At 49.1% G+C, this 23183-nt stretch overlaps 1 protein-coding gene across 1 annotated transcript in view; it reads left to right on the plus strand.

Moving 5' to 3' along the window:
• Positions 1–22595: 22595 nt before the first annotated feature.
• Positions 22596–23183, plus strand: part of LOC141079164 (LHFPL tetraspan subfamily member 7 protein-like) — a 240661-nt gene continuing 240073 nt past the window's right edge. Inside the window, exon 1 of the mRNA XM_073565281.1 lies at positions 22596–23133. Within this exon, the coding sequence (XP_073421382.1) occupies positions 22810–23133 (324 nt within the window). The 5' untranslated portion in view covers positions 22596–22809. The remainder of the gene's footprint in view (positions 23134–23183) is intronic.

Below are 23183 nucleotides of genomic sequence, written 5' to 3' on the forward strand. Positions count from 1 at the left end.
TGTTATTATGGAATCTTTAAAGATTAAAAATAATGGTCTATCTATGACTGTGCTTAATTCCTGCAGTACTCGGGGGTGTATCCCATCCGGGCCCGGGGATTTGTCAATTTTAAGTGATTTTTAGACGCCGCCGTACTTCCTGCTGGGTTAAGCAGGTGACAATTAATGGAGAATTTTTCATCCCTGATCATGTTATCCGTCATGGGATTTTCTTGTGTAAATACTGTTGAAAAAAAGTCATTTAGCATATTGGTTTTTTCCTCATCCACCATTTCACCCAGACTATTTTTAAAGGGGGCCAACACTATCATTTTTAGCTTCTTACTATTTATGTAGTTAAAGAATATTTTGGTTGGCCCTCTTTCAGCCATTATCCAAACTTCATAAAATAAACTGCAACACCATCGATCATCTTCAATGCACTTTAAGGCTGAGTGCAGACATACTTTTTGGGCCTGCGGATTTTTCCGCGCAGAATGGAAGAAATCCGCAGGTCAAATGACCTGCATTTTTCCTGCGGATTTCTGCCATTTTTTCTGCGGTTTTATTGCAGTTTTTGTGCGGTTTTCCCCCTGCGGATTTGGTGACAGGGGAGATGGAAAACCGCACAAAAGAAGTAACATGCTGCGGATTTTGTACCGCGGGAAAACCACGCGAAAAATCCACAGCGTCTGCACAGCGTTTTTTTTTTCCATTCATTTTAAGGCTACTGTACATCACAATGCGGATATGCAACGTTTCTGCGCGGTAAAATCCGCTGCGGAACCGCTGCAAATCTGCATCGTGTGCACACAGCCTTATGTTAATAAAAAATTTCTAACTTTCATATATAGATCTTCATGTCAGCAAAGTACAGATATAACATTGTACACAATAACCATCGTAGAGGTAAAATTACGTTAAGGTTTTCAGACTTATCAATAACAGCCTTAGTTGACAGAAAATGCTGCAGAGATGGTATACCGCGCTTCTGCCATTAGGAGAGAAGAGCATCCGATAATGTGTCTTACAGTGGGTGGCAAAATGCCACCGTGAGACCTCAGCTATATCCAGTATATGCTGTGAGCCATGTTGCATGGAGCTCAGAGGCTGAGCCTGCTTCCCATGCAGTAGATGCCATCTGTGCTACACAGCCGGCCACTGACAGTGGAATTTAAATGGGGCAGTCAGTGATACATGCATTCTACGACTTCCCTCGGCCCCATGCTATTTTATCATGGGTTATCGATAGGTTGCAATGGCAGCGGGGTGCCTGATAAGGGCTCCCATTGCCATTTTGGATGTCCTGTGAAGCTCAGTCACGGGCTAGTCTTCATAGAAGCCCATGTTTTGCTCTACATTCCCCAATACCATGGTATTGCAGTGTATTGTATAAGGGTTTAAAAACATAAAATAAGTTTTTAAAAATAACTAAAATGTAAAAAAATAAAAAATTTGAATCATCCATCTTTTTCCTAAATTAATAAAATAGAAAGTAGAAAAAAAAACATTTGACATCTGTAAAAGTCAGTTTCTATCAAAGTCTAAAATTAATTGACTTTGACTCGGAGAATGCCAACTGTGTGTAAATCTGTCATCAGAGTAAAAGGGGGTATCTTGAAGAATCTAACACGTATTTTGGGTTGTTTCACACATGTTTAATTTCTTCTTGTGTTTTTGGTTTTGCTGCCTTCAGTCTGAATCTACAATGAGCACATTTCAATAAGAACAAGGAAAACCATTGGATGAAACTTTTGACCGGGACTGGTGAAGTGTCCATTTGCTTTTGGACTGTTGTTCCAATGAGTACATTTCTACGTTTCTCCCCGGCTTTTTTATCTCTGTTACCCCTCGTCTTTCCTAGAAATCAGCTCTGAAGCCGTTCAGATCTGTGTGTATTTCATGTATTTGGACATAACCTGGAAAACCTAAAGAAACAGAGATCTTTAGCCACCAATATGGTTTTAGTGCAAGAAGCCTGAAGATGTCATCTTTTTACACCTGCAAATACTTAGAAAGCCCTAAACACATGTTGTTATGAAGTCAGCCTGGCGAGGTTCTAGCTCTTATACCTTTCCAGCACCTTATAACATCGATGTACTTAGCACATGATGTTCACTCCACAAAGCATGAAAAGATTAAACACACAGATGTACACCCTGTTATTGAGGTTGGAAGATAAAAGAGAGAGATGGAACCAATAAAGGCTCCGCTCCGATATATGTATGCTGTTCTCATTGTGATCATGTGCAGCAGCTCCATTTTCCGGTACACGTGCTGGGGTAAGAGGTCGGTTTTTTGCTAATGCTTCATAGTACAAAGATATAGCCATCCAGTGTATATAGAGATGTCTGCTCACTTAGTAAGAGTTATAGAGTTTAATGTAAACCATTTATGGGGATGCCAAAATATATACTACATACCCAGGTGATTTCAAAGTGAGCGCGACTTCACAGATGGAAAACACTATTTATATCTAAAGGGGTTTCAAATGGGTGGGAATGAACCTTTAATACACCAATAAGCCAAATGTACATTGCCAACTTTTGGAGTGGTAATGCAGGAGCCTTTTTTATTGTTTTTACAGGCCATGACCCTATTTCCCATCCCTAAATATACATCTGGATGCTGGATGCTGAGCCTTCATCTGAAAACGAAGGATCTTATATATGTAAATAATAAAGAATTAATAGAACCGCTCACATAATAGGGTTGTACCTAAAATGCTTGGTACATGTCTGGATAAAGTGCCCGGAATGGAAGTTTTCCTACTCTCTCTGGAGTCATGGCAAACTAGTAGTAAGGTAAAAATGTAGGTTTATTGTCTACACATTTCAAAGTCCACTAACTCCTTCCTCAGGGCAACCATGCATAATGTAACGCTGCTGCCGATGCCCATGCATGGTGTCCCATTCCTCCTTTATGTAGGGATGCTGGCTTACTCCCCTCCCCAGCCCTGCAGCTTGGTCCCCGGCGTTTTCCTACTTCCCTGTCACTTCTGGGTCTGTGTGAGTGTATTAGTACACCTGCAATATGGCTCCCAGCCTACAGCTGGGAGGCATTTTGTATAAAAGACAATATAGCAACATAGTGAGTCTCTAGTTAGTAAGGTGTACTGCTAGTGAGTTGTGAGGTCCCCTGGTCCTGGTGTGGCCAGAGCCTGTGTCCAAAGTCTGCTGGTCCTGGTGTGTCCAGTTCTGTATCCTTGTCCCCTGGTCTTGAAGCGGCAAGTGGCTGAACCTCGTCTCCTGGTCCCAGAGTGGCCAGTGCCTGAACTCTATCCCTTGGTCTCGGAGTGGCCAGTGCCTGAACCTCATCTCCTGGTCCTGGAGCAGCCAGTGCCTAAACCCCGTTCCCTGGTCCTGGAGAGGCCAGTGCCTAAATATTGTCCCCCCTCGTCCCAGTCCAGTCAGGGCATGAACACTATTCCCTGGTCCATGAGCAGCCTAACCTTTATTCTGATTCTTAGACTGACATGTCTGAACTAATCACAAAATCAGTGTCAGCGTACCTGACACCTGGGGTCAGCAGCTGCTGTATCAGGTTCTGCCCAGTAGAGGCACCTGGCGGCTGCCAGCCGCACAAGCCTGACCTCAACACTAGAGACTACAGTGAACAAGGTAGCCACATAGTTACGCCCATTCCTGGCTAGGCCCAGTCCTATTGCATAGTGGGTCCACAAATCTACATGCACCACGGTTGGGCGCAACAGTCCGCTCAGTTCAGCCTTGGCGGCAACAATTTGTTTGGCCATGGGCCCGCTGATACTCAGTCCTCTCTGCGCTCGGAGCTGTGTCGGCAGCTGCACAACTAGCGAGAGATCCAGGAAAAATTTTTTTGTCTGATGACACTTGATGCCCAATTGGAAACCCTGACATCTGGACAATCTGTAACTTTCGCTCCCATAATGGAACCCATTCTGTCTGATCCACCTCGGTACTTTGGGGATCCGAAGCAGTAACATGGTTTCCTGGAGCAGTGAATGCAGCACTTTTAAGTTTTTATGCCAGCGATTTTTCTCATTGGGGACAATCGAGTCACAAGAGCTGTCTGATCCCCATATGCCCAGGTCAGCTAGCAGTGTCGCCATCTTCTCCACCAGGTCTGCTAGCCTCCACGTCGCTGTGTGCTGGTGTCTCTGAAGAAAGGGAAGCAGGGGCGATGTCTCCACACAGCCCCGATATACCAATGATCTTCCCCAAGGAACCTTCCCGCCTCGTGGACGTGTCATCTTGGAGACCTGGCTGAAGACAGATCCAGAGCAGGTATCTTCAGTCTCTAATAGGTCTGATGATTTGAACGTCAAGGCGGTGGTATCTTCCAAGTCTCTGCAATCCACCAGCTGTTCTCGTTCTCAATGTACGGAAAGAGATATTCCAATGCCCAGTTCCTGCTACTACGCGCGGTTTGTCCTATGCTGAGGATGGCTTGATGGAGAGAAGCATCCTATTCTTGAAAATGATAAGAGGTGTCACTTTTTTTCTAGTGGGCGGAAGTCATGGTCATGTTGAGAAGTTGTGGACGTCTTAAAGAGGTGTCAGCTTCCAATTTCTCTGCAGAAAGTCCTTGCGAGCTTGAAGAAGAGGGGGCGTAAGGGGGAGTACTGTAACACTGCTGCCGGTGCCACTGTATGGTGTCCCCTTCATTCAGGGATGCCGGCTTACTCACCGCCCCAGCTCTGCGGCATGGTCCCCGGCATTTTCCTGCTTCCCTGTCACTTTCTGGTCTGCGTGTGTGCACGTCGCAGTCCGGTGGCGTGCCTAGTATCTGCATGCCCGCGCTTTCCTGTTTTTAAAGGAGCAGCGCGCACATTATGCTAAATGCTCTGCGATTATAGCTGAGAGGTATTTAACATACTGTAAATAGTACACCTGCAAGATTACTCCCAGCCTATAGTTGGGAGGCATTGTACATAAAAGACTCCCTCTCACCAGGGAGTCACCAAACAACATAGTGAATCATTAATTAGTACCATTACTGGAATAATTAGCAAATATGGAAAACAGTATATTGGTTTAATATGCCGTGGTGTCCCTGCATGTGACTCCTTCCCCCTGCAGGGACGCCGGCATGTTTACTAAAGGGGGTTTTACACTAAGCGATATCGCTAGCAATATCGCTAAAACGTCACTGGTTTTGTGACGTTATAGCGATATTGCTAGCGATATCGCTATGTGTGATACTTACCAGCGACCGGCTCCCCCGCTGGTTATCGCTGATCGCGCGAGAATGTCCGGCTCCATTTCTCGTCGGGCGCTTCCTGCTGAGACTTCCTGCTGTGACGACGAGCGACGCTGGATGCGGGCGGGAGGACGTCAGGATCGCTGTGTGTGAAAGGTAAGTATCGTGCGCTGCGTCGCTGCTGCATCGCTGTGAGATCTTTCTGTATGAAAGCTCACTAGCGATCATTTAGCGATGCACCAGCGATCCTGACCGGGTCGGATCGCTGGTCGGATCGCTGGTGCATCGCTAAATGTAAAAGGGCCTTAACTCTTCCACGTTCCCTCAGCTGCTGTTTCCACCCATGACCTGCGCACGGCAAACAGCTCTTCTGGGAGTGTGCTTAGGACGAGCGCGTGTATGCTCTCGGCCTCGTAAAATGAAATCAGATGCTGTCGTCTTCTGGCTCCTCTCTATCACGGTAAACCCGTGACAATATGGGAGGACAATAAACTACTCTAGAGAAATCATCTGAGCGTATGAAGAAGCATGTGGACAAGAGACTCTTGGATCCTCCATGTTATAGTCCAGAGGATAAGGTATGGCTATCCTCCAAGTACAGCCTTCTGAAGATCCCATCCTACAAGATGGGTCCTCATTCATCGGTCCCTTTAAAGTCATCAAACAAACAAATGTAGTATCCTATAAGTTGAAGCTGCCAGCCTCCTTACAAATACCCAATTCCTTCCATATGTTCCTCCTAAAGCCGGACATCTTGAGTCCTTTCTTCAAGGATCCTGGTGTTACGCCTGATCCCATCAGCTCTGAGGAACTCTTTGAGGTGAAGAATATCCTAGCCTCAAAGAAGGTGAGAGGGAAGACTTTTCTTAGTTGAATGGAAAGGATTTGGCCTGAAGAAAGGTCTTGGGAGCCCAAAGAAAATATTCATGCTCCACTTCTTCAAAAATTTCTAGCAGACTTGAAGAAGAGGGTGCGTAAAGGGGGTACTGTTAGAGCAGCCCCAGCATCCCTGTACGTGTCTACTTCCTTCCCCCTGCAGGGACGCCAGTGTTTTTACTTACCTGTCTGCACTTCCGCAGCGTCTATTTTCTCCCAGGACCTGCAGCTCCCACACAGGTCTCCTGGGAGCATGATTACAACGTGTATGCGCTCCCAACCTCTTAAAAGGCTAGCGTACGCGCTGCTAAAAGTGTCCCCAGCCATGGCAGACATCTGATATTTAAGGCACCCTCCACTATTGGAAGGTGACTGCCTTAGCAACTTTAGTTATCAGTCTATATCCTGCTACCATGATGTAATGTCCCCGTTCCTGTGTTCTCAATATCAGCATCTGCTGAGGCCATGAGAGGCTATAAGAACATAGGGCTCAACTGTAGGAACATCTCCCATTGTGACATGCCTGATGTACTCAAGCATGGTGGCCACTACCGCTGAGCAGCACAGTTTAGATGAAGCCACCCATAAGGATCAGCTTTTACAAAAGGACTGACTTCATGAGAATAACAGTTTTTGAATATTGGATATTTTGGAGTTAGATAACTTGTTTTCACCGGAAAGCAACTTTAACACCTGTCAGCAGGATAGATGATAACTTGCCGATTAGTGAGGGTCTGACTGCTAGGATCCACGTTAATTGGCAAAAAGGGGAACTTTTATCTTCATTAAAATGGAGCAGCAGTGCTCATGCTGGAACTGTGCTCCACTCATTTCTTATGGGTCTACCATGATCTGCACTTGGATTTTTCGGGCAGCTCTATAGAGAATGGGGTTTGGTGTCCAACCTACCAGTCCATTTTATAACAAGGATAATGATTCCCCAATCTTCCGATCACTGCAGGCAGTGTCGGACTGGAGCACCTTGGGCCCACTAGAGAAAATCATTCTCGGGACCCACTATGTAGCTACATTGAAACAAATACAAGACCGCCAATTGTGCGGTAAAACGAGCTAATATCAGGGCATAATATAAGATAGTACACGTCTTACTTATGTAGCAGGGGTTGGGGTAGCCCCCCTCATAGAATATAAAGTAGCCCCCTCATATAGTATAATGCAGCCCCCCATAGAATATAATGTAGCCCTTCTCATAGAAAGTAATGCAGCCCCCTATAGAATATAATGTAGCCCACTCATAGGGTATAATACAGCCCCCCACGGAATATAATGTAGCCCCTCATAGGATAGAATGCAGCCCCCTCATAGGGTATAATGTACAGTAGCCCCCCACATAGGGTATAATGCAGTCCCACTCATAGGGTATAATGCAGCCTCTCTCATAGGGTATAATGCAGCCCACCTCATAGGGTATAATGCAACCCACACATAGGGTATAATGCAGCCCCCTCATAGAATATAATGCTGCCTCCCTCATAGGGTATAATGCTGCCCCCTCATAGGGTATAATGTAGCCCCCTCATAGGGTATAATGTAGCCCCCTCATAGGGTATAATGCAGCCCCATCATAGGATATAATGCTGCCTCCCTCATAGGGTATAATGCAGCCCCCCACATAACATATAATGCAACCCCCTCATACCGTATAATGCAGCCCCCTCATGGGGTATGATGCAGCCCCCCCTAATAGGGTATAATGCAGGCCCCTTCGTAGGGTAACCAAAACCAAAAAGAAAAGCAAAATACAAAATCTCAAGCCACTAAATTTATAGGGCTACTGATGTCATAGAAGAAAACCCAATAAGTGGAACAATAGCCACAATAAAGAGAGGTTTTTTAATAAACAATATCAAATTTTATTGCCCATATATATATATTAAGGGCATACACAGTGTAAATAGTGAGGTAGATAGAATAGCAGCTAAGAGATGCTGGCAAAATAAAGAAGGAAGTATAGTGCCAAACAGAAAAACGTCTCAAGGTGAGAGTCTGCAAAAAGCCAGGATAATAGCAACAGCAGCTCTGAGCATAGTTGTAAAGTTAATCATATGCGAAAATAGAAACAATCCACTGAAAAATAACAACTGATATGTTGACAATTGTAAACTTGAGTAAACAGTGTTATCTCAGCATGCTCAAATTGTTCCAAATAGAGATTATAATAGGATAGCAGTACAAATCCGCAAAAAATATAAAAGCTAATAGATTGATGATTATTAAGTTTGAATAAGTGGTATCATCTCAGCATGCTGTAACTATTCAAAATAGAACAGTATAGTAGAATAACAATGTAATCTGTTCAGCTATACCCAGTGGCTATAGAAATATAGAGCTCAAGGTAAAATTGCCAGAGGATCTATAGATCATAGATAGTAAGATAATTTTGTCTCAATATGCTCCATAACAAGATCTAAGGTTAGGTAAAATTGTACATGACCCCCGACCAGAAGCAAAATACGTCGCCATATGAGATAGTAAGTACTAGCGCCCAGAGAGTTTTATATTTTGTAAGGTGAATTACCTTGTGACACAGTCCTGGGTAGATGCACAGACACCCGTGAGACGCGCTAAAGCCCCGACGTGCGTTTCACCGCCTTCGATTTCACTGCCCTGACGAAATCGAGGACGGTGAAACGCGCGTCGGGGCTTTAGCACGTCTCACCGGCGTCTCTGCATCTACCCAGGACTGTGTCACAAGGTAATTCACCTTACAAAATATGAAACTCTCTGGGCGCTAGTACTTACTATCTCATATGGCGACGTATTTTGCTTCTGGTCGGGGGTCATTTACAATTTTACCTAACCTTAGATCTTGTTATGGAGCATATTGAGACAAAATTATCTTACTATCTATGATCTATAGATCCTCTGGCAATTTTACCTTGAGCTCTATATTTCTATAGCCACTGGGTATAACTGAACAGATTACATTGTTATTCTACTATACTGTTCTATTTTGAATAGTTACAGCATGCTGAGATGATACCACTTATTCAAACTTAATAATCATCAATCTATTAGCTTTTATATTTTTTGCGGATTTGTACTGCTATCCTATTATAAGCTCTATTTGGAACAATTTGAGCATGCTGAGATAACACTGTTTACTCAAGTTTACAATTGTCAACATATCAGTTGTTATTTTTCAGTGGATTGTCTCTATTTTCGCATATGATTAACTTTACAACTATGCTCAGAGCTGCTGTTGCTATTATCCTGGCTTTTTGCAGACTCTCACCCTGAGACGTTTTTCTGTTTGGCACTATACTTCCTTCTTTATTTTGCCAGCATCTCTTAGCTGCTATTCTATCTACCACACTATTTACACGGTATATGTCCTTAATATATATATGTGCAATAAAATGTTATATTGTTTATTAAAAACCTCTCTTTATTGTGGCTATTGTTCCACTTATTGGGTTTTCTTCTATGACATCAGTAGCCCTATAAATTTAGTGGCTTGAGAGTTTGTATTTTGCTTTTCTTTTTGGTTTTGGTTTAAGGCCTGAGAGGTTTATCCGGTTGGCAACGAAATTTTTAGGTTGATAATGATACCCTTCATAGGGTATAATGCAGCCCCCCTATAGGGTATAATGCAGCCCCCCTAATAGGGTATAATGTATCCCCCCTCATAACGTATAATGCAGCCCCCTGGTAACGTATAATGCAGCCCCCTCATAACATATAATGCAACCCCTCATAACATATAATGCAAGCCCTCATACTGTACAATGCAGCCCCCTCATGGGGTATAATGCAGCCCCCTCATAGGGTATAATGCTTCCCCTCCTCATAGGGTATAATGCAGCCCCCTCATAGGGTACAATGCTTCCCCTCCTCATAGGGTATAATGCAGCCCCCTCATAGGGTACAATGCAGACCCCCTCATAGGGTATAATGCACCCCCCTCATAGTCTATAATGCTGCCCACCTCATAGGGTATAATGCAAGCTGATTCCGGCTCTGCTCCGGTCTCAGCAGCTGCACTGCAGTCTGCCCGGCACACAGCGGGTACGCGATGAAGTGACATCATCACACACCCACTGTGTCAGAGGCAGAGGGGAATGATGGGAGAGGGAGTGTCATCTGACGCTCTCTCCTCCAGTATTGCTTTCAACTGTATCGGCATCTATGATGTTCATACAGTTGAATGCCGCGGGCACTGAGGGGCGACGCTGGCGCCAGGCCCCCCCAGATTACAGCCTCATAGTGTGCAGCAAACACAGCCCACTATTAAAGTGAAATGACTATTCACCCCTCTCCAAGTCCATGGGGGCATGGGGAAGAGTGAATATTCATTTCCCTTTAGCAGCAGGGACAGACTTTAGCTGCAGCAGCCGGCTCTTGCCTCCTGTCACCCTCTGCTGCTCCGCTGGAAACGCGGGCCCCCATAGCAGCTGTGTGGTGTGCCGCTATTAGCGACACGCCATTGATTGGGGGCCCCTGGAGCAGCGGGTCCCTAGGCAGCTGCTGGCCCTGTATGCCAGCAGGTGTCAGTGCCTGGGCCCACCGGAGAATCCTCGGGTTCTCCGGTGGGCCAGTCTGACCCTGCCTGCAGGTCCCAATGGTCAGACCACTGCCTTTAGACAAGTTATCACCTATCCTGGGAGTAGGTTATAACTTGTCTTCACTTGACAACCCCGTATCCTAAACATAGTCTTTGTGACACGTGTCATTTTGTTTTATATATGAGGATCAAATGCAAGGATTTACTGGAAGATAGGAGGTCTACGCAGTTCCTGTCAATCACAACCCAGGAAGCTGTCATCTACTGGCACCTCCATTTGATATTTGATATTTAACCTCTTCACGACATGCGCTGTATATATACGACACAAGTTGGAAGCGGGAGTAGGGAGCGGGCTCATGCAGCAAGCCTGCCCCACACCCGGCAGGCAATGGCTGTGAATTACAGTCAGGATCTGCTGCTAACAATGTCAGCTGGAACAGACCTCCGCCCACGAATGTTAAACCTCTTAAATGCCACTGTCAATCTCTGACAGCAGCATTTTACTTGCGCCGATGAGCGGTGCGTGGTACTTACGGCCACCCACCGGCGCGCTCGTAACGGATTGCCGATGCGTTGTCAAGACAGCCAGGGGTCTGCTGATGGCCCCCATGACTATTACGGAACTCCTTTGGCAGAGCTTCAAAGGAGACTGTGATTTCTGCTATATTCAGCGATGCTGAAGTGATCGGACGATCACATCTTCAAGAAGAGATGAGGTGAGTTCTCCTTCAATAGAAGTCTTCAAACAGAGGCTGGACAGACATCTGACTGGGATGATTTAGCGAATCCTGCTTTGAGCAGGGGGTTGGACACGATGACCCAGGAGCTCCCTTCCAACTCTACCATTCTATGATTCTATGATTCAAGCCCCCTTATGGGGCTAACAAAATCAGTTAAAAGTAAAAAAAAATTTTTTTTAAATATATGAAAAAAAAAAGTTCAAATCATCCCTCTGTCCCACATTGAAAATAAAGGTATTGCAAAAACAAAAAATACACATATTTGGAATCAGAAAATTCCGATCAAAATATAGAAACAATTAACCTGATCGGTAAACACCGTAAACAGAAAAAATTCAAGAGCGCCAAACAATTAAGGTTTTTTGGTTGCCACAATTCCACAAAAAAATGCTGTAACAAAGCGTTCAAAAAGTCACATCTATCCCCAAATGGTACTAATAAATACATTGTCTCACCCTGCAAAAAATAAGCTATCATATATCTCCATCGGACGAAAAATAAAATTGATACGGGTCTTGGAAAATGGCGACAACTCCCAAAAAATTTTATGCAAATTTCAGATTTTTTTTCACCACTAAAATAATTTTTTTAAAAATGGCCATTTTCGTATCGTCGTAATATTGATGAGGAGAATCATGTTGCATGGTCATTTTTACCACAAAATGTACGCAATGCCCAAAAAACAATGTCAGAATTGTGTTTTGTTTTCACAATAAGAGTTTTTTCCTGTTTTCACCATGGGGTAAAAATGAATGGTGTCATTCAAAAATATTACTTGTCCCGCTAAAAACAAGCCCTCATATGTCTATGTGGACATAAAAATAAAAGAGTTATGGCTCTGGGAAAAGAGGAGGCAAAAACGGAAACGAAAAAAAAAAAAAGGGCCCCGTCTTGAAAGGGAATCTAACAGCAGATTGAACACCATGAAGTTTCACTTACTGGGCTGTATTTTGCTTTTCAATAAAATCAGTGCTTTATCAGCAGGACATTATCACTAGAGGACTAGGTGTTCCGTGCTTCCTAGTCCAGCCGCGTTACTGATCAGCAGCTTTCTGCCTATGCACAGTGTACACCGAAAGATACCAATCAGTGGTGGGGGCGAGGTTATACAGAGCTCAGCATTTGAAGCTCTGCTTGAACTGCAGCAGAAAGAAACATATAACACAACTGCTGCAGCCAGTAAACTAAGTGATACATCGCTGGAATCAGGGTCTCCGTCCCTACATATTGCAGCTATCAGATTACATAGCAAAAACCTATTGACGGATTCTTTCTATGGAGAAACGGATCTGTTAAGTGGAGTATATAAAACTGTTCCCTGTGTAGTAGGGGCCCAGATTGGGGGATGGTCCACTACTTACCGCAGACGACACAGACACGAGACGGAGGCAGATTTCGGGTACAAGAGGTCCGAGTTTATTGGCCGTCCTCCTGACGACCGCAGCAATACACCACAGCACATCCACAGCTCTCCGTATTCAGGCCCGGGTACCTGCACCTTCCTTCCTCGCGGCTTTTTCACTGGGGCTGCCCTAGGCCTATCTACCGCCAGCGCTTCACCAGTCCGAGGTCGTCGTCCATTTGGTACCCCCGGGGCCTCGTCTGTTCTGCGGTTCTTCGTGTCGGGGCCACCCCCCTGACGGCTTTTCTCCTCTGTCCCCTGGTCGAGTTCTCCACTGCTGTCCGTTCTCCTTCACTGTCTCTCCTCCTGGGACTGGAACGCTCTGGAACCCTCTCCTGTCCTCTTTATCTCCCTCCTCGGGAAATCCCCTCCTGGGTTCCTGTCTCCCTGGCCCCCATGTCTAAGTGGTTTCTAAAGCCATAAGCTGCTGTCTAGTCCTGTACTCACGCTCCCCCCTGCCATCTTGTGGTCAAACTAAGGTATTGCACTCCAACTCCATTTTCCCCAGCTGTTTCCCTTCTGTCACTGCAACCATCTGTCTACAGTGCACAAACCGTCCCTTCTCCCTACAGACATGTCCGTCAGTCAGGTCACCTTCCCTACACCTGTACAAATTGCACCACTGAGCCTGAATGGCATCCATCCACACCATTCGGATACTGGCACCAGTGTGTATTACAACGGTCTATACATCAAGCTGCACTGAGAAATACAGTATTTAGGGGAAGAACTCCAGTGAGAAGATCCGAGGCGGACAAGGACGGGAGGGGAGACTGATGACATGTATGTTCCTGCAGAGCGCTCCATTTTAGTACTTGCTACTCGTCCATGTGACTTACAGATCTGCAGAACTGTGCACAGGAGGTGTTAATAGTAGATGAGGAGTAACAAGCCAGAAGGTGCGAAATTAGTTTACATTACATTATATGGAGAAGGTTACATCAGTACAAGCACGAGACGCTTACTGCGGGTGCCAGCCTTCATAAAGGTATAATCTGCCCCTCACCGCCTAGTATATGTATAAGAGTTTCCATCCGAGGTGCGGTGTGTGCCGGCCACAGCGTACACTCAGGCACTGCCAGCTTACACAACCCTCACTCTGTTCTGCTGTGTAGGATGGAAAATGTTCATCCCAAGTTTAGAAAAGGAGACTTTTACGGAAAGCTATGAGAAGCGTGAGTCTTCATACAGAAGAGAGTAACCTCGTATACTGTAGGGGAGGATGTACGGCTAGAACGGCATCGTCCCAATGATCAGCAATAAAGCTTATTGGGGTATTACCAGTGTCGGACTGCGGTGCTAAGGCCCACCAGTAACACTGACTTTGGGGGGAACCTACTTTTCACCAACTACCATTCGTTCGCAAATTTACCTACTGTATATCTATATATATAAAATTGAATGTGTGTGTCACCAACCAATCACAAAGCATCTTTCATTTCACCAGAGCTGTTTAAAAGAAGCTGAGCTGTGATTGGTTGCTATAAGCAACAGTTTTCTCACTCCACGACAACACCTCAGCAGCCAGTGACCGAGTGGGAGAAACCTAGCATCCCCGGGAACATAAGCTCCCAGCCATTGTCTGCCCCTAAAAAGGAGCAGAGAGGACATGACAGAAATGAATCCCCCCTCCCGTGCCCATATACCCATCACACATCCTCCATCCATAGGCACATCTTCTCTCTTAAAGGGATCATTGGTATGGAAGTCAGAGCAAATCCATCCAGCGCTTTGGTTTTGACCCCAGGGTCTATAGGGATCTCCTGCATGGACGTTAGGGCAACTCCCTCAGCGCTCTGATTCTCACCCCAGGCTTTTATTAAAGGCATCATTGGTATGGAAGTCAGGGCAAATCCACTCAGCGCTCTGGTTCTGACCCCAGGGTGACGGGATGATGTGGATATTAGGGGTAGTAGTCCGGTGGCTCTGGCTGACGGGATGATGTGGGATATTAGGGGTTGTAGTTCGGTGGCTCTGGCTGATGGGATGATGTGGGATATTAGGGGGAGTAATCCGGTGGCTCTGGCTGACGGGATGATGTGGGATATTAGGAGTAGTAGTCCGGTGGCTCTGGCTGATGGGATGATGTGGGATATTAGGGGTAGTAGTCCGGTGGCTCTGGCTGACGGGATGATGTGGGATATTAGGGGTAGTAGTCCGGTGGCTCTGGCTGATGGGATGATGTGGGATATTAGGGGGAGTAATCCGGTGGCTCTGGCTGACGGGATGATGTGGGATATTAGGAGTAGTAGTCCGGTGGCTCTGGCTGATGGGACGATGTGGCTTATTAGGGGTAGTAGTCCGGTGGCTCTGGCTGACGGGATGATGTGGGATATTAGGGGTAGTAGTCCGGTGGCTCTGGCTGATGGGATGATGTGGGATATTAGGGGGAGTAATCCGGTGGCTCTGGCTGACGGGATGATGTGGGATATTAGGAGTAGTAGTCCGGTGGCTCTGGCTTATGGGACGATGTGGCATATTAGGGGTAGTAGTTCGGTGGCTCTGGCTGACGGAATGATGTGGGATATTAGGGGTAGTAGTCCGGTGGCTCTGGCTGACGGGATGATGTGGGATATTAGGAGTAGTAGTCCGGTGGCTCTGGCTTATGGGACGATGTGGCATATTAGGGGTAGTAGTTCGGTGGCTCTGGCTGACGGAATGATGTGGGATATTAGGGGTAGTAGTTCGGTGGCTCTGGCTGACGGAATGATGTGGGATATTAGGGGTTGTAGTCCGGTGGCTCTGGCTGACGGGATGATGTGGGATATTAGGGGTAGTAGTCCGGTGGCTCTGGCTGACAGGATGATGTGGGATATTAGGGGTAGTAGTCCGGTGGCTCTGGCTGACGGGATGATGTGGGATATTAGGGGCAGTAGTCTGGTGGCTCTGGCTGACGGGATGATGTGGGATATTAGGGGTAGTAGTCCGGTGGCTCTGGCTGACGGAATGATGTGGGATATCAGGGGTAGTAGTCCGGTGGCTCTGGCTGTTGGGATGATGTGGGATATTAGTGGAAGTAATGCGGTGGCTCTGGCTGACGGGATGATGTGGGATATTAGGGGTAGTAGTCCGGTGGCTCTGGGTGACGGACCGATGTGGGATATTAGGGGTAGTAGTCCGGTGGCTCTGGCTATTGGGATGATGTGGGATATTAGTGGTAGTAGTCCGGTGGCTCTGGCTGACGGGATGATGTGGGATATTAGGGGTAGTAGTCCGGTGGCACTGGCTGACGGAATGATGTGGGATATCAGGGGTAGTAGTCCGGTGGCTCTGGCTGTTGGGATGATGTGGGATATTAGTGGAAGTAATCCGGTGGCTCTGGCTGACGGGATGATGTGGGATATTAGGGGTAGTAGTCCGGTGGCTCTGGGTGACGGACCGATGTGGGATATTAGGGGTAGTAGTCCGGTGGCTCTGGCTGTTGGGATGATGTGGGATATTAGTGGTAGTAGTCCGGTGGCTCTGGCTGACGGGATGATGTGGGATATTAGGGGTAGTAGTCCGGTGGCACTGGCTGACGGCATGATGTGGGATATTAGGGGTTGTAGTCCGGTGGCTCTGGCTGATGGGATGATGTGGGATATTAGTGGTAGTAGTCCGGTGGCTCTGGCTGACGGGATGATGTGGGATATTAGGGGTAGTAGTCCGGTGGCTCTGGCTGTTGGGATGATGTGGGATATTAGTGGTAGTAGTCCGGTGGCTCTGGCTGACGGGATGATGTGGGATATTAGGGGTAGTAGTCCGGTGGCACTGGCTGACGGCATGATGTGGGATATTAGGGGTAGTAGTCTGGTGGCTCTGGCTGACGGGATGATGTGGGATATTAGGGGTAGTAGTCCGGTGGCTCTTTCTGACGGGATGATGTGGGATATTAGGGGTAGTAGTCCGGTGGCACTGGCTGACGGGATGATGTGGGATATTAGGGGTTGTAGTCCGGTGGCTCTGGCTGATGGGATGATGTGGGATATTAGGGGTAGTAGTCCGGTGGCTCTGGCTGTTGGGATGATGTGGGATATTAGGGGGAGTAGTCCGGTAGCTCTGGCTGACGGGATGATGTGGGATATTAGGGGTAGTAGTCTGGTGGCTCTGGCTGACGGGATGATGTGGGATATTAGGGGTAGTAGTCTGGTGGCACTGGCTGACGGGATGATGTGGGATATTAGGGGTTGTAGTCCGGTGGCTCTGGCTGATGGGATGATGTGGGATATTAGGGGTAGTAGTCCGGTGGCTCTGGGTGACGGGATGATGTGGGATATTAGGGGTAGTAGTCCGGTGGCACTGGCTGACGGGATGATGTGGGATATTAGGGGTTGTAGTCCGGTGGCTCTGGCTGATGGGATGATGTGGGATATTAGGGGTAGTAGTCCGGTGGCTCTGGGTGACGGGACGATGTGGGATATTAGGGGTAGTAGTCCGGTGGCTCTGGCTGTTGGGACGATGTAGGATATTAGTGGTAGTAGTCCGGTGGCTCTGGCTGACGGGATGATGTGGGATATTAGTGGTACTAGTCCGGTGGCTCTGGCTGACGGGACGATGTGGGATATTAGGGGTAGTAGTCCGGTGGCTCTGGCTGTTGGGATGATGTGGGATATCAGGGGGAGTAGTCCGGTAGCTCTGGCTGACGGGATGATGTGGGATATTAGGGGTTGTAGTCCGGTGGCTCTGGCTGATGGGATGATGTGGGATATTAGGGGTAGTAGTCCGGTGGCTCTGGGTGACGGGACGATGTGGGATATTAGTGGTAGTAGTCCGGTGGCTCTGGCTGACAGGATGATGTGGGATATTAGGGGTAGTAGTCCGGTGGCTCTGGGTGACGGGACGATGTGGGATATTAGTGGTAGTAGTCCGGTGGCTCTGGCTGACGGGATGATGTGGGATATTAGTGGTACTAGTCCGGTGGCTCTGGCTGACGGGACGATGTGGGATATTAGGGGTAGTAGTCCGGTGGCTCTGGCTGACGGGACGATGTGGGATATTAGGAGTAGTAGTCCGGTGGCTCTGGCTGTTGGGATGATGTGGGATATTAGGGGGAGTAGTCCGGTAGCTCTGGCTGACGGGATGATGTGGGATATTAGTGGTACTAGTCCGGTGGCTCTGGCTGACGGGATGATGTGGGATATTAGGGGTAGTAGTCTGGTGGCACTGGCTGACGAGATGATGTGGGATATTAGGGGTTGTAGTCCGGTGGCTCTGGCTGATGGGATGATGTGGGATATTAGGGGTAGAAGTCCGGTGGCTCTGGGTGACGGGATGATGTGGGATATTAGGGGTAGTAGTCCGGTGGCACTGGCTGACGGGATGATGTGGGATATTAGGGGTTGTAGTCCGGTGGCTCTGGCTGATGGGATGATGTGGGATATTAGGGGTAGTAGTCCGGTGGCTCTGGGTGACGGGACGATGTGGGATATTAGGGGTAGTAGTCCGGTGGCTCTGGCTGTTGGGACGATGTAGGATATTAGTGGTAGTAGTCCGGTGGCTCTGGCTGATGGGATGATGTGGGATATTAGTGGTACTAGTCTGGTGGCTCTGGCTGACGGGACGATGTGGGATATTAGGGGTAGTAGTCCGGTGGCTCTGGCTGTTGGGATGATGTGGGATATTAGGGGGAGTGGTCCGGTAGCTCTGGCTGACGGGACGATGTGGGATATTAGGGGTAGTAGTCCGGTGGCTCTGGCTGACGGGACGATGTGGGATATTAGTGGTAGTAGTCCGGTGGCTCTGGCTGACTGGACGATGTGGGATATTAGTGGTAGTTGTTTGGTGGCTATGGCTGTTGGGATGATGTGGGATATTAGGGGGAGTAGTCCGGTAGCTCTGGCTGACGGGATGATGTGGGATATTAGGGGTAGTAGTCTGGTGGCTCTGGCTGACGGGATGATGTGGGATATTAGGGGGAGTAGTCCGGTGGCTCTGGCTGTTGGGATGATGTGGGATATTAGGGGGAGTAGTCCGGTGGCTCTGGCTGACGGGATGATGTGGGATATTAGGGGTAGTAGTCCGGTGGCTCTGGCTGACGGGACGATGTGGGATATTAGTGGTACTAGTCCGGTGGCTCTGGCTGACTGGACGATGTGGGATATTAGTGGTAGTTGTTTGGTGGCTATGGCTGTTGGGATGATGTGGGATATTAGGGGGAGTAGTCCGGTAGCTCTGGCTGACGGGATGATGTGGGATATTAGGGGTAGTAGTCCGGTGGCTCTGGCTGACGGGATGATGTGGGATATTAGGGGGAGTAGTCCGGTGGCTCTGGCTGTTGGGATGATGTGGGATATTATAGTGAATGTGGTATGCGGAGTGGGAGGGGCTATACACTCAGCTCTATATATATAGATATAATCGTTATTATTTTTTATAACCGTAGGTAGTTACTATGCCCGGGCAGCGCTGGGCTCTTCAGCTAGTCTCTATATAATAATAAACTGGGTTTTTAGGTAAATGAATGAGATGCTGTTTTTCCTGTACAGACTGAATCAAGTGAATTATTGCCAAATACTCACCATACAGAGGAATTGGGGGCCCACCGGCGGATTGCCCTGTTACCCTATGGGCCAGTCCGAACATGAGTATTACTGTCTGTAACATTTAAGGCAAAAGTACATGCCATAGGCCGGCGTCACAGTTGCGAGAAACTCGCACAAGTCTCAATACCTGGCACTGCCGCTGGCACTCGAGATCAGAGTGTGTTGCATTTCTGTGCAGCTGAGTGCTGCGGTGCGAGTGCCGGCGGCAGTGCCGGGTATTGAGACATGGGACTCGTGCAAGTTTCTCGCAAGTGTGACCCCGGCCATTGATGTATTATAGGAGCCAATCCAATTTCCAGGATTCCCACCACTTGGTGGTCCTTTTGTTCTTCGTTTTGACTGGAGAAGGGAAGGGACCATGGATCTCTGCTGCTGTCTCTATTGTATTTTATCTTAGTTGATGCATGGCGACCGCTACACCTCATCTACTCCTATACCGGAGTGTCACAATGGGGTTGGGAGATGCTCATTGTGCCAATATATAGGGATCCCATAGTTGGCCACTCAGTGCACTATTAGTACTTACCCATCCCTGCTCCGGTGCCACACGCCACTACTCTCTGACATGGAAAATACATGTATGTGATTTGCATACTTCTGGCTACATTCAGACTAGACGTGTTCAGCCTCACTCAATTCACTTGTATTGAGCGAGGCTGCACACGTCTAGTTGGCACATGACCACACGTATGCAAATCATGCGCCTGCCTGCTCCGGGCACCTGAGAGTCCTGACGGCAAACAGCATGCACTATGGAGATTCACTAGAACATCAGGAATCTGTCCCTGGGTAGACAGCATCATTTATGGCAGGGGAAACCATGCTGCTTCAGGATAAAGAGAGTGAATGCATGGAGAAAATACATACATAAAAATACATTTGTGTGAAAAAGTGTTTGCCCCCAGGCAGCAGATAACAGGTGCTGTCAGTGACAGGAATCAGTGACAGGCAGCAGGTCACAGGTGCTGTCAGTGACAGGAATCAGTGACAGGCAGCAGGTCACAGGAGCAGTCAGCGACAGGCAGCAGGTCACAGGCGCTGTCAGTGACAGGCAAAAGAGTCAGGCAGCAGGTCACAGGATCTGTCAGTCAAAGGCAGCAGGTCACAGGATCTGTTAGTGAAAGGCAGCAGGTCACAGGAGCTGTCAGTGTCAGGCAGCAGGTCACAGGAGCTGTCAGTGGCAGGCAGCATTTCACAGGATCTGTCAGTGAAAGGCAGCAGGTCACAGGAGCTGTCAGTGGCAGGCAGCAGGTCACAGGAGCTGTCAGAGGCAGGCAGCAGGTCACAGGAGCTGTCAGGGACAGGCAGCAGGTCACAGGAGCTGTCAGTGGCAGGCAGCAGGTCACAGGAGCTGTCAGTGGCAGCAGGTCACAGGAGCTGTCAGAGGCAGGCAGGTCACAGGAGCTGTCAGTGGCAGGCAGCAGGTCACAGGAGCTGTTAGTGGCAGGCAGGTCACAGGAGCTGTCAGAGGCAGGCAGCAGGTCACAGGAGCTGTCAGTGAAAGGCAGCAGGTCACAGGAACTGTCAATGGCAGGCAGCAGGTCACAGGAGCTGTCAGAGGCAGGCAGCAGGTCACAGGAGCTGTCAGGGACAGGCAGCATTTCACAGGATCTGTCAGTGAAAGGCAGCAGATCACAGGAGCTGTCAGTGTCAGGCAGCAGGTCACAGGAGCTGTCAGTGGCAGGCAGCATTTCACAGGATCTGTCAGTGAAAGGCAGCAGGTCACAGGAGCTGTCAGTGGCAGGCAGCAGGTCACAGGATCTGTCAGTGAAAGGCAGCAGGTCACAGGAGCTGTCAGTGGCAGGCAGCAGGTCACAGGAGCTGTCAGAGGCAGGCAGCAGGTCACAGGAGCTGTCAGGGACAGGCAGCAGGTCACAGGAGCTGTCAGTGGCAGGCAGGTCACAGGAGCTGTCAGTGGAGGCAGCAGGTCACAGGAGCTGTCAGTGGCAGCAGGTCACAGGAGCTGTCAGAGGCAGGCAGCAGGTCACAGGAGCTGTCAGTGGCAGCAGGTCACAGGAGCTGTCAGAGGCAGGCAGCAGGTCACAGGAGCTGTCAGGGACAGGCAGCAGGTCACAGGAGCTGTCAGGGACAGGCAGCAGGTCACAGGAGCTGTCAGTGTCAGGCAGCAGGTCACAGGAGCTGTCAGTATCAGGCAGCAGGTCACAGGAGCTGTCAGTGTCAGGCAGCAGGTCACAGGAGCTGTCAGTGGCAGGCAGCATTTCACAGGATCTGTCAGTGAAAGGCAGCAGGTCACAGGAGCTGTCAGTGGCAGGCAGCAGGTCACAGGAGCTGTCAGAGGCAGGCAGCAGGTCACAGGAGCTGTCAGGGACAGGCAGCAGGTCACAGGAGCTGTCAGTGGCAGCAGGTCACAGGAGCTGTCAGAGGCAGGCAGGTCACAGGAGCTGTCAGAGGCAGGCAGCAGGTCACAGGAGCTGTCAGTGAAAGGCAGCAGGTCACAGGAACTGTCAATGGCAGGCAGCAGGTCACAGGAGCTGTCAGAGGCAGGCAGCAGGTCACAGGAGCTGTCAGGGACAGGCAGCATTTCACAGGATCTGTCAGTGAAAGGCAGCAGATCACAGGAGCTATCAGTGTCAGGCAGCAGGTCACAGGAGCTGTCAGTGGCAGGCAGCATTTCACAGGATCTGTCAGTGAAAGGCAGCAGGTCACAGGAGCTGTCAGTGGCAGGCAGCAGGTCACAGGAGCTGTCAGAGGCAGGCAGCAGGTCACAGGAGCTGTCAGGGACAGGCAGCAGGTCACAGGAGCTGTCAGTGGCAGGCAGGTCACAGGAGCTGTCAGTGGAGGCAGCAGGTCACAGGAGCTGTCAGTGGCAGCAGGTCACAGGAGCTGTCAGAGGCAGGCAGCAGGTCACAGGAGCTGTCAGTGGCAGGTCACAGGAGCCGTCAGAGGCAGGCAGCAGGTCACAGGAGCTGTCAGAGGCAGGCAGCAGGTCACAGGAGCTGTCAGTGGCAGGCAGCACAGGCAGCAGGTCACAGGAGCTGTCAGGGACAGGCAGCAGGTCACAGGAGCTGTCAGGGACAGGCAGCAGGTCACAGGAGCTGTCAGTGGCAGGCAGCAGGTCACAGGAGCTGTCAGGGACAGGCAGCAGGTCACAGGAGCTGTCAGGGACAGGCAGCAGGTCACAGGAGCTGTCAGGGACAGGCAGCAGGTCACAGGAGCTGTCAGTGGCAGGCAGCAGGTCACAGGAGTAGTCAGTGACAGCCCCGGGGACACCTGTGAGTGCGGCAGGTTGTGGTGCAGCCTCCTCCATTCCTTCATACTGTACACAGGGAGGAGGAGGAGGAGGAGGAGAGCAGGGACACAGGACCGGCCCCTCTTCCCCCGCTGTCATGTACAGCCAGCATCCTGCATCCTGCCTGTGACTTCTCTCAGTCACTGCCCGGGGAAGTTGCAGCGTGTGCGCAGGCATCAGTGCACTGGAGTAACTAGCTCACCTCACCCACCCCCGTATTGGGGTAATAGTAGTGCCTCGGGTGCATCCTGATGGTGCGATAGGAGGACCCCATTGCATTTTAGAGGGGGGGGAGGAGGTGGGAGGATTTGGGATTATTTCTTACCTCCCAGATGCGTTCGCTGCTGGACAGTAAGAAGAAGAGCAGCGCGGGGCTGGATGCTGCTTTGGGGCTGGTTCCCCCGCAGCAGTGGCAGCGGCAGCCCAGGATGTTGAGCTGTGTGTCCGGCTTCTGGGTGCTGCTCTCTGCCTGCCTGGTGGCTGTCTGCAGCTTCAGCTTCCTCTCCCCGGCTTGGATAGTGAGATCTGGCGATCAGGAGCAGCCGGTCAGCTTTGGGCTATTGTGGCACTGCTCTGACAGCCTGGACTTCATGTCCAGCTGCTACACCCTCGGGGGACTAGGAAGATTCAATGACATCCCATCCAGCTCTTGGCAGGTGAGTGACAGCGATTATTATCGGACGATTGTGATCGGTGCAATCCATAC

This window comes from Dendrobates tinctorius, unplaced genomic scaffold (genome assembly GCF_039654945.1).
Source record: "Dendrobates tinctorius isolate UK_male_01 unplaced genomic scaffold, ASM3965494v1 ptg000016l, whole genome shotgun sequence".
Lineage (NCBI taxonomy): Eukaryota > Metazoa > Chordata > Amphibia > Anura > Dendrobatidae > Dendrobates > Dendrobates tinctorius.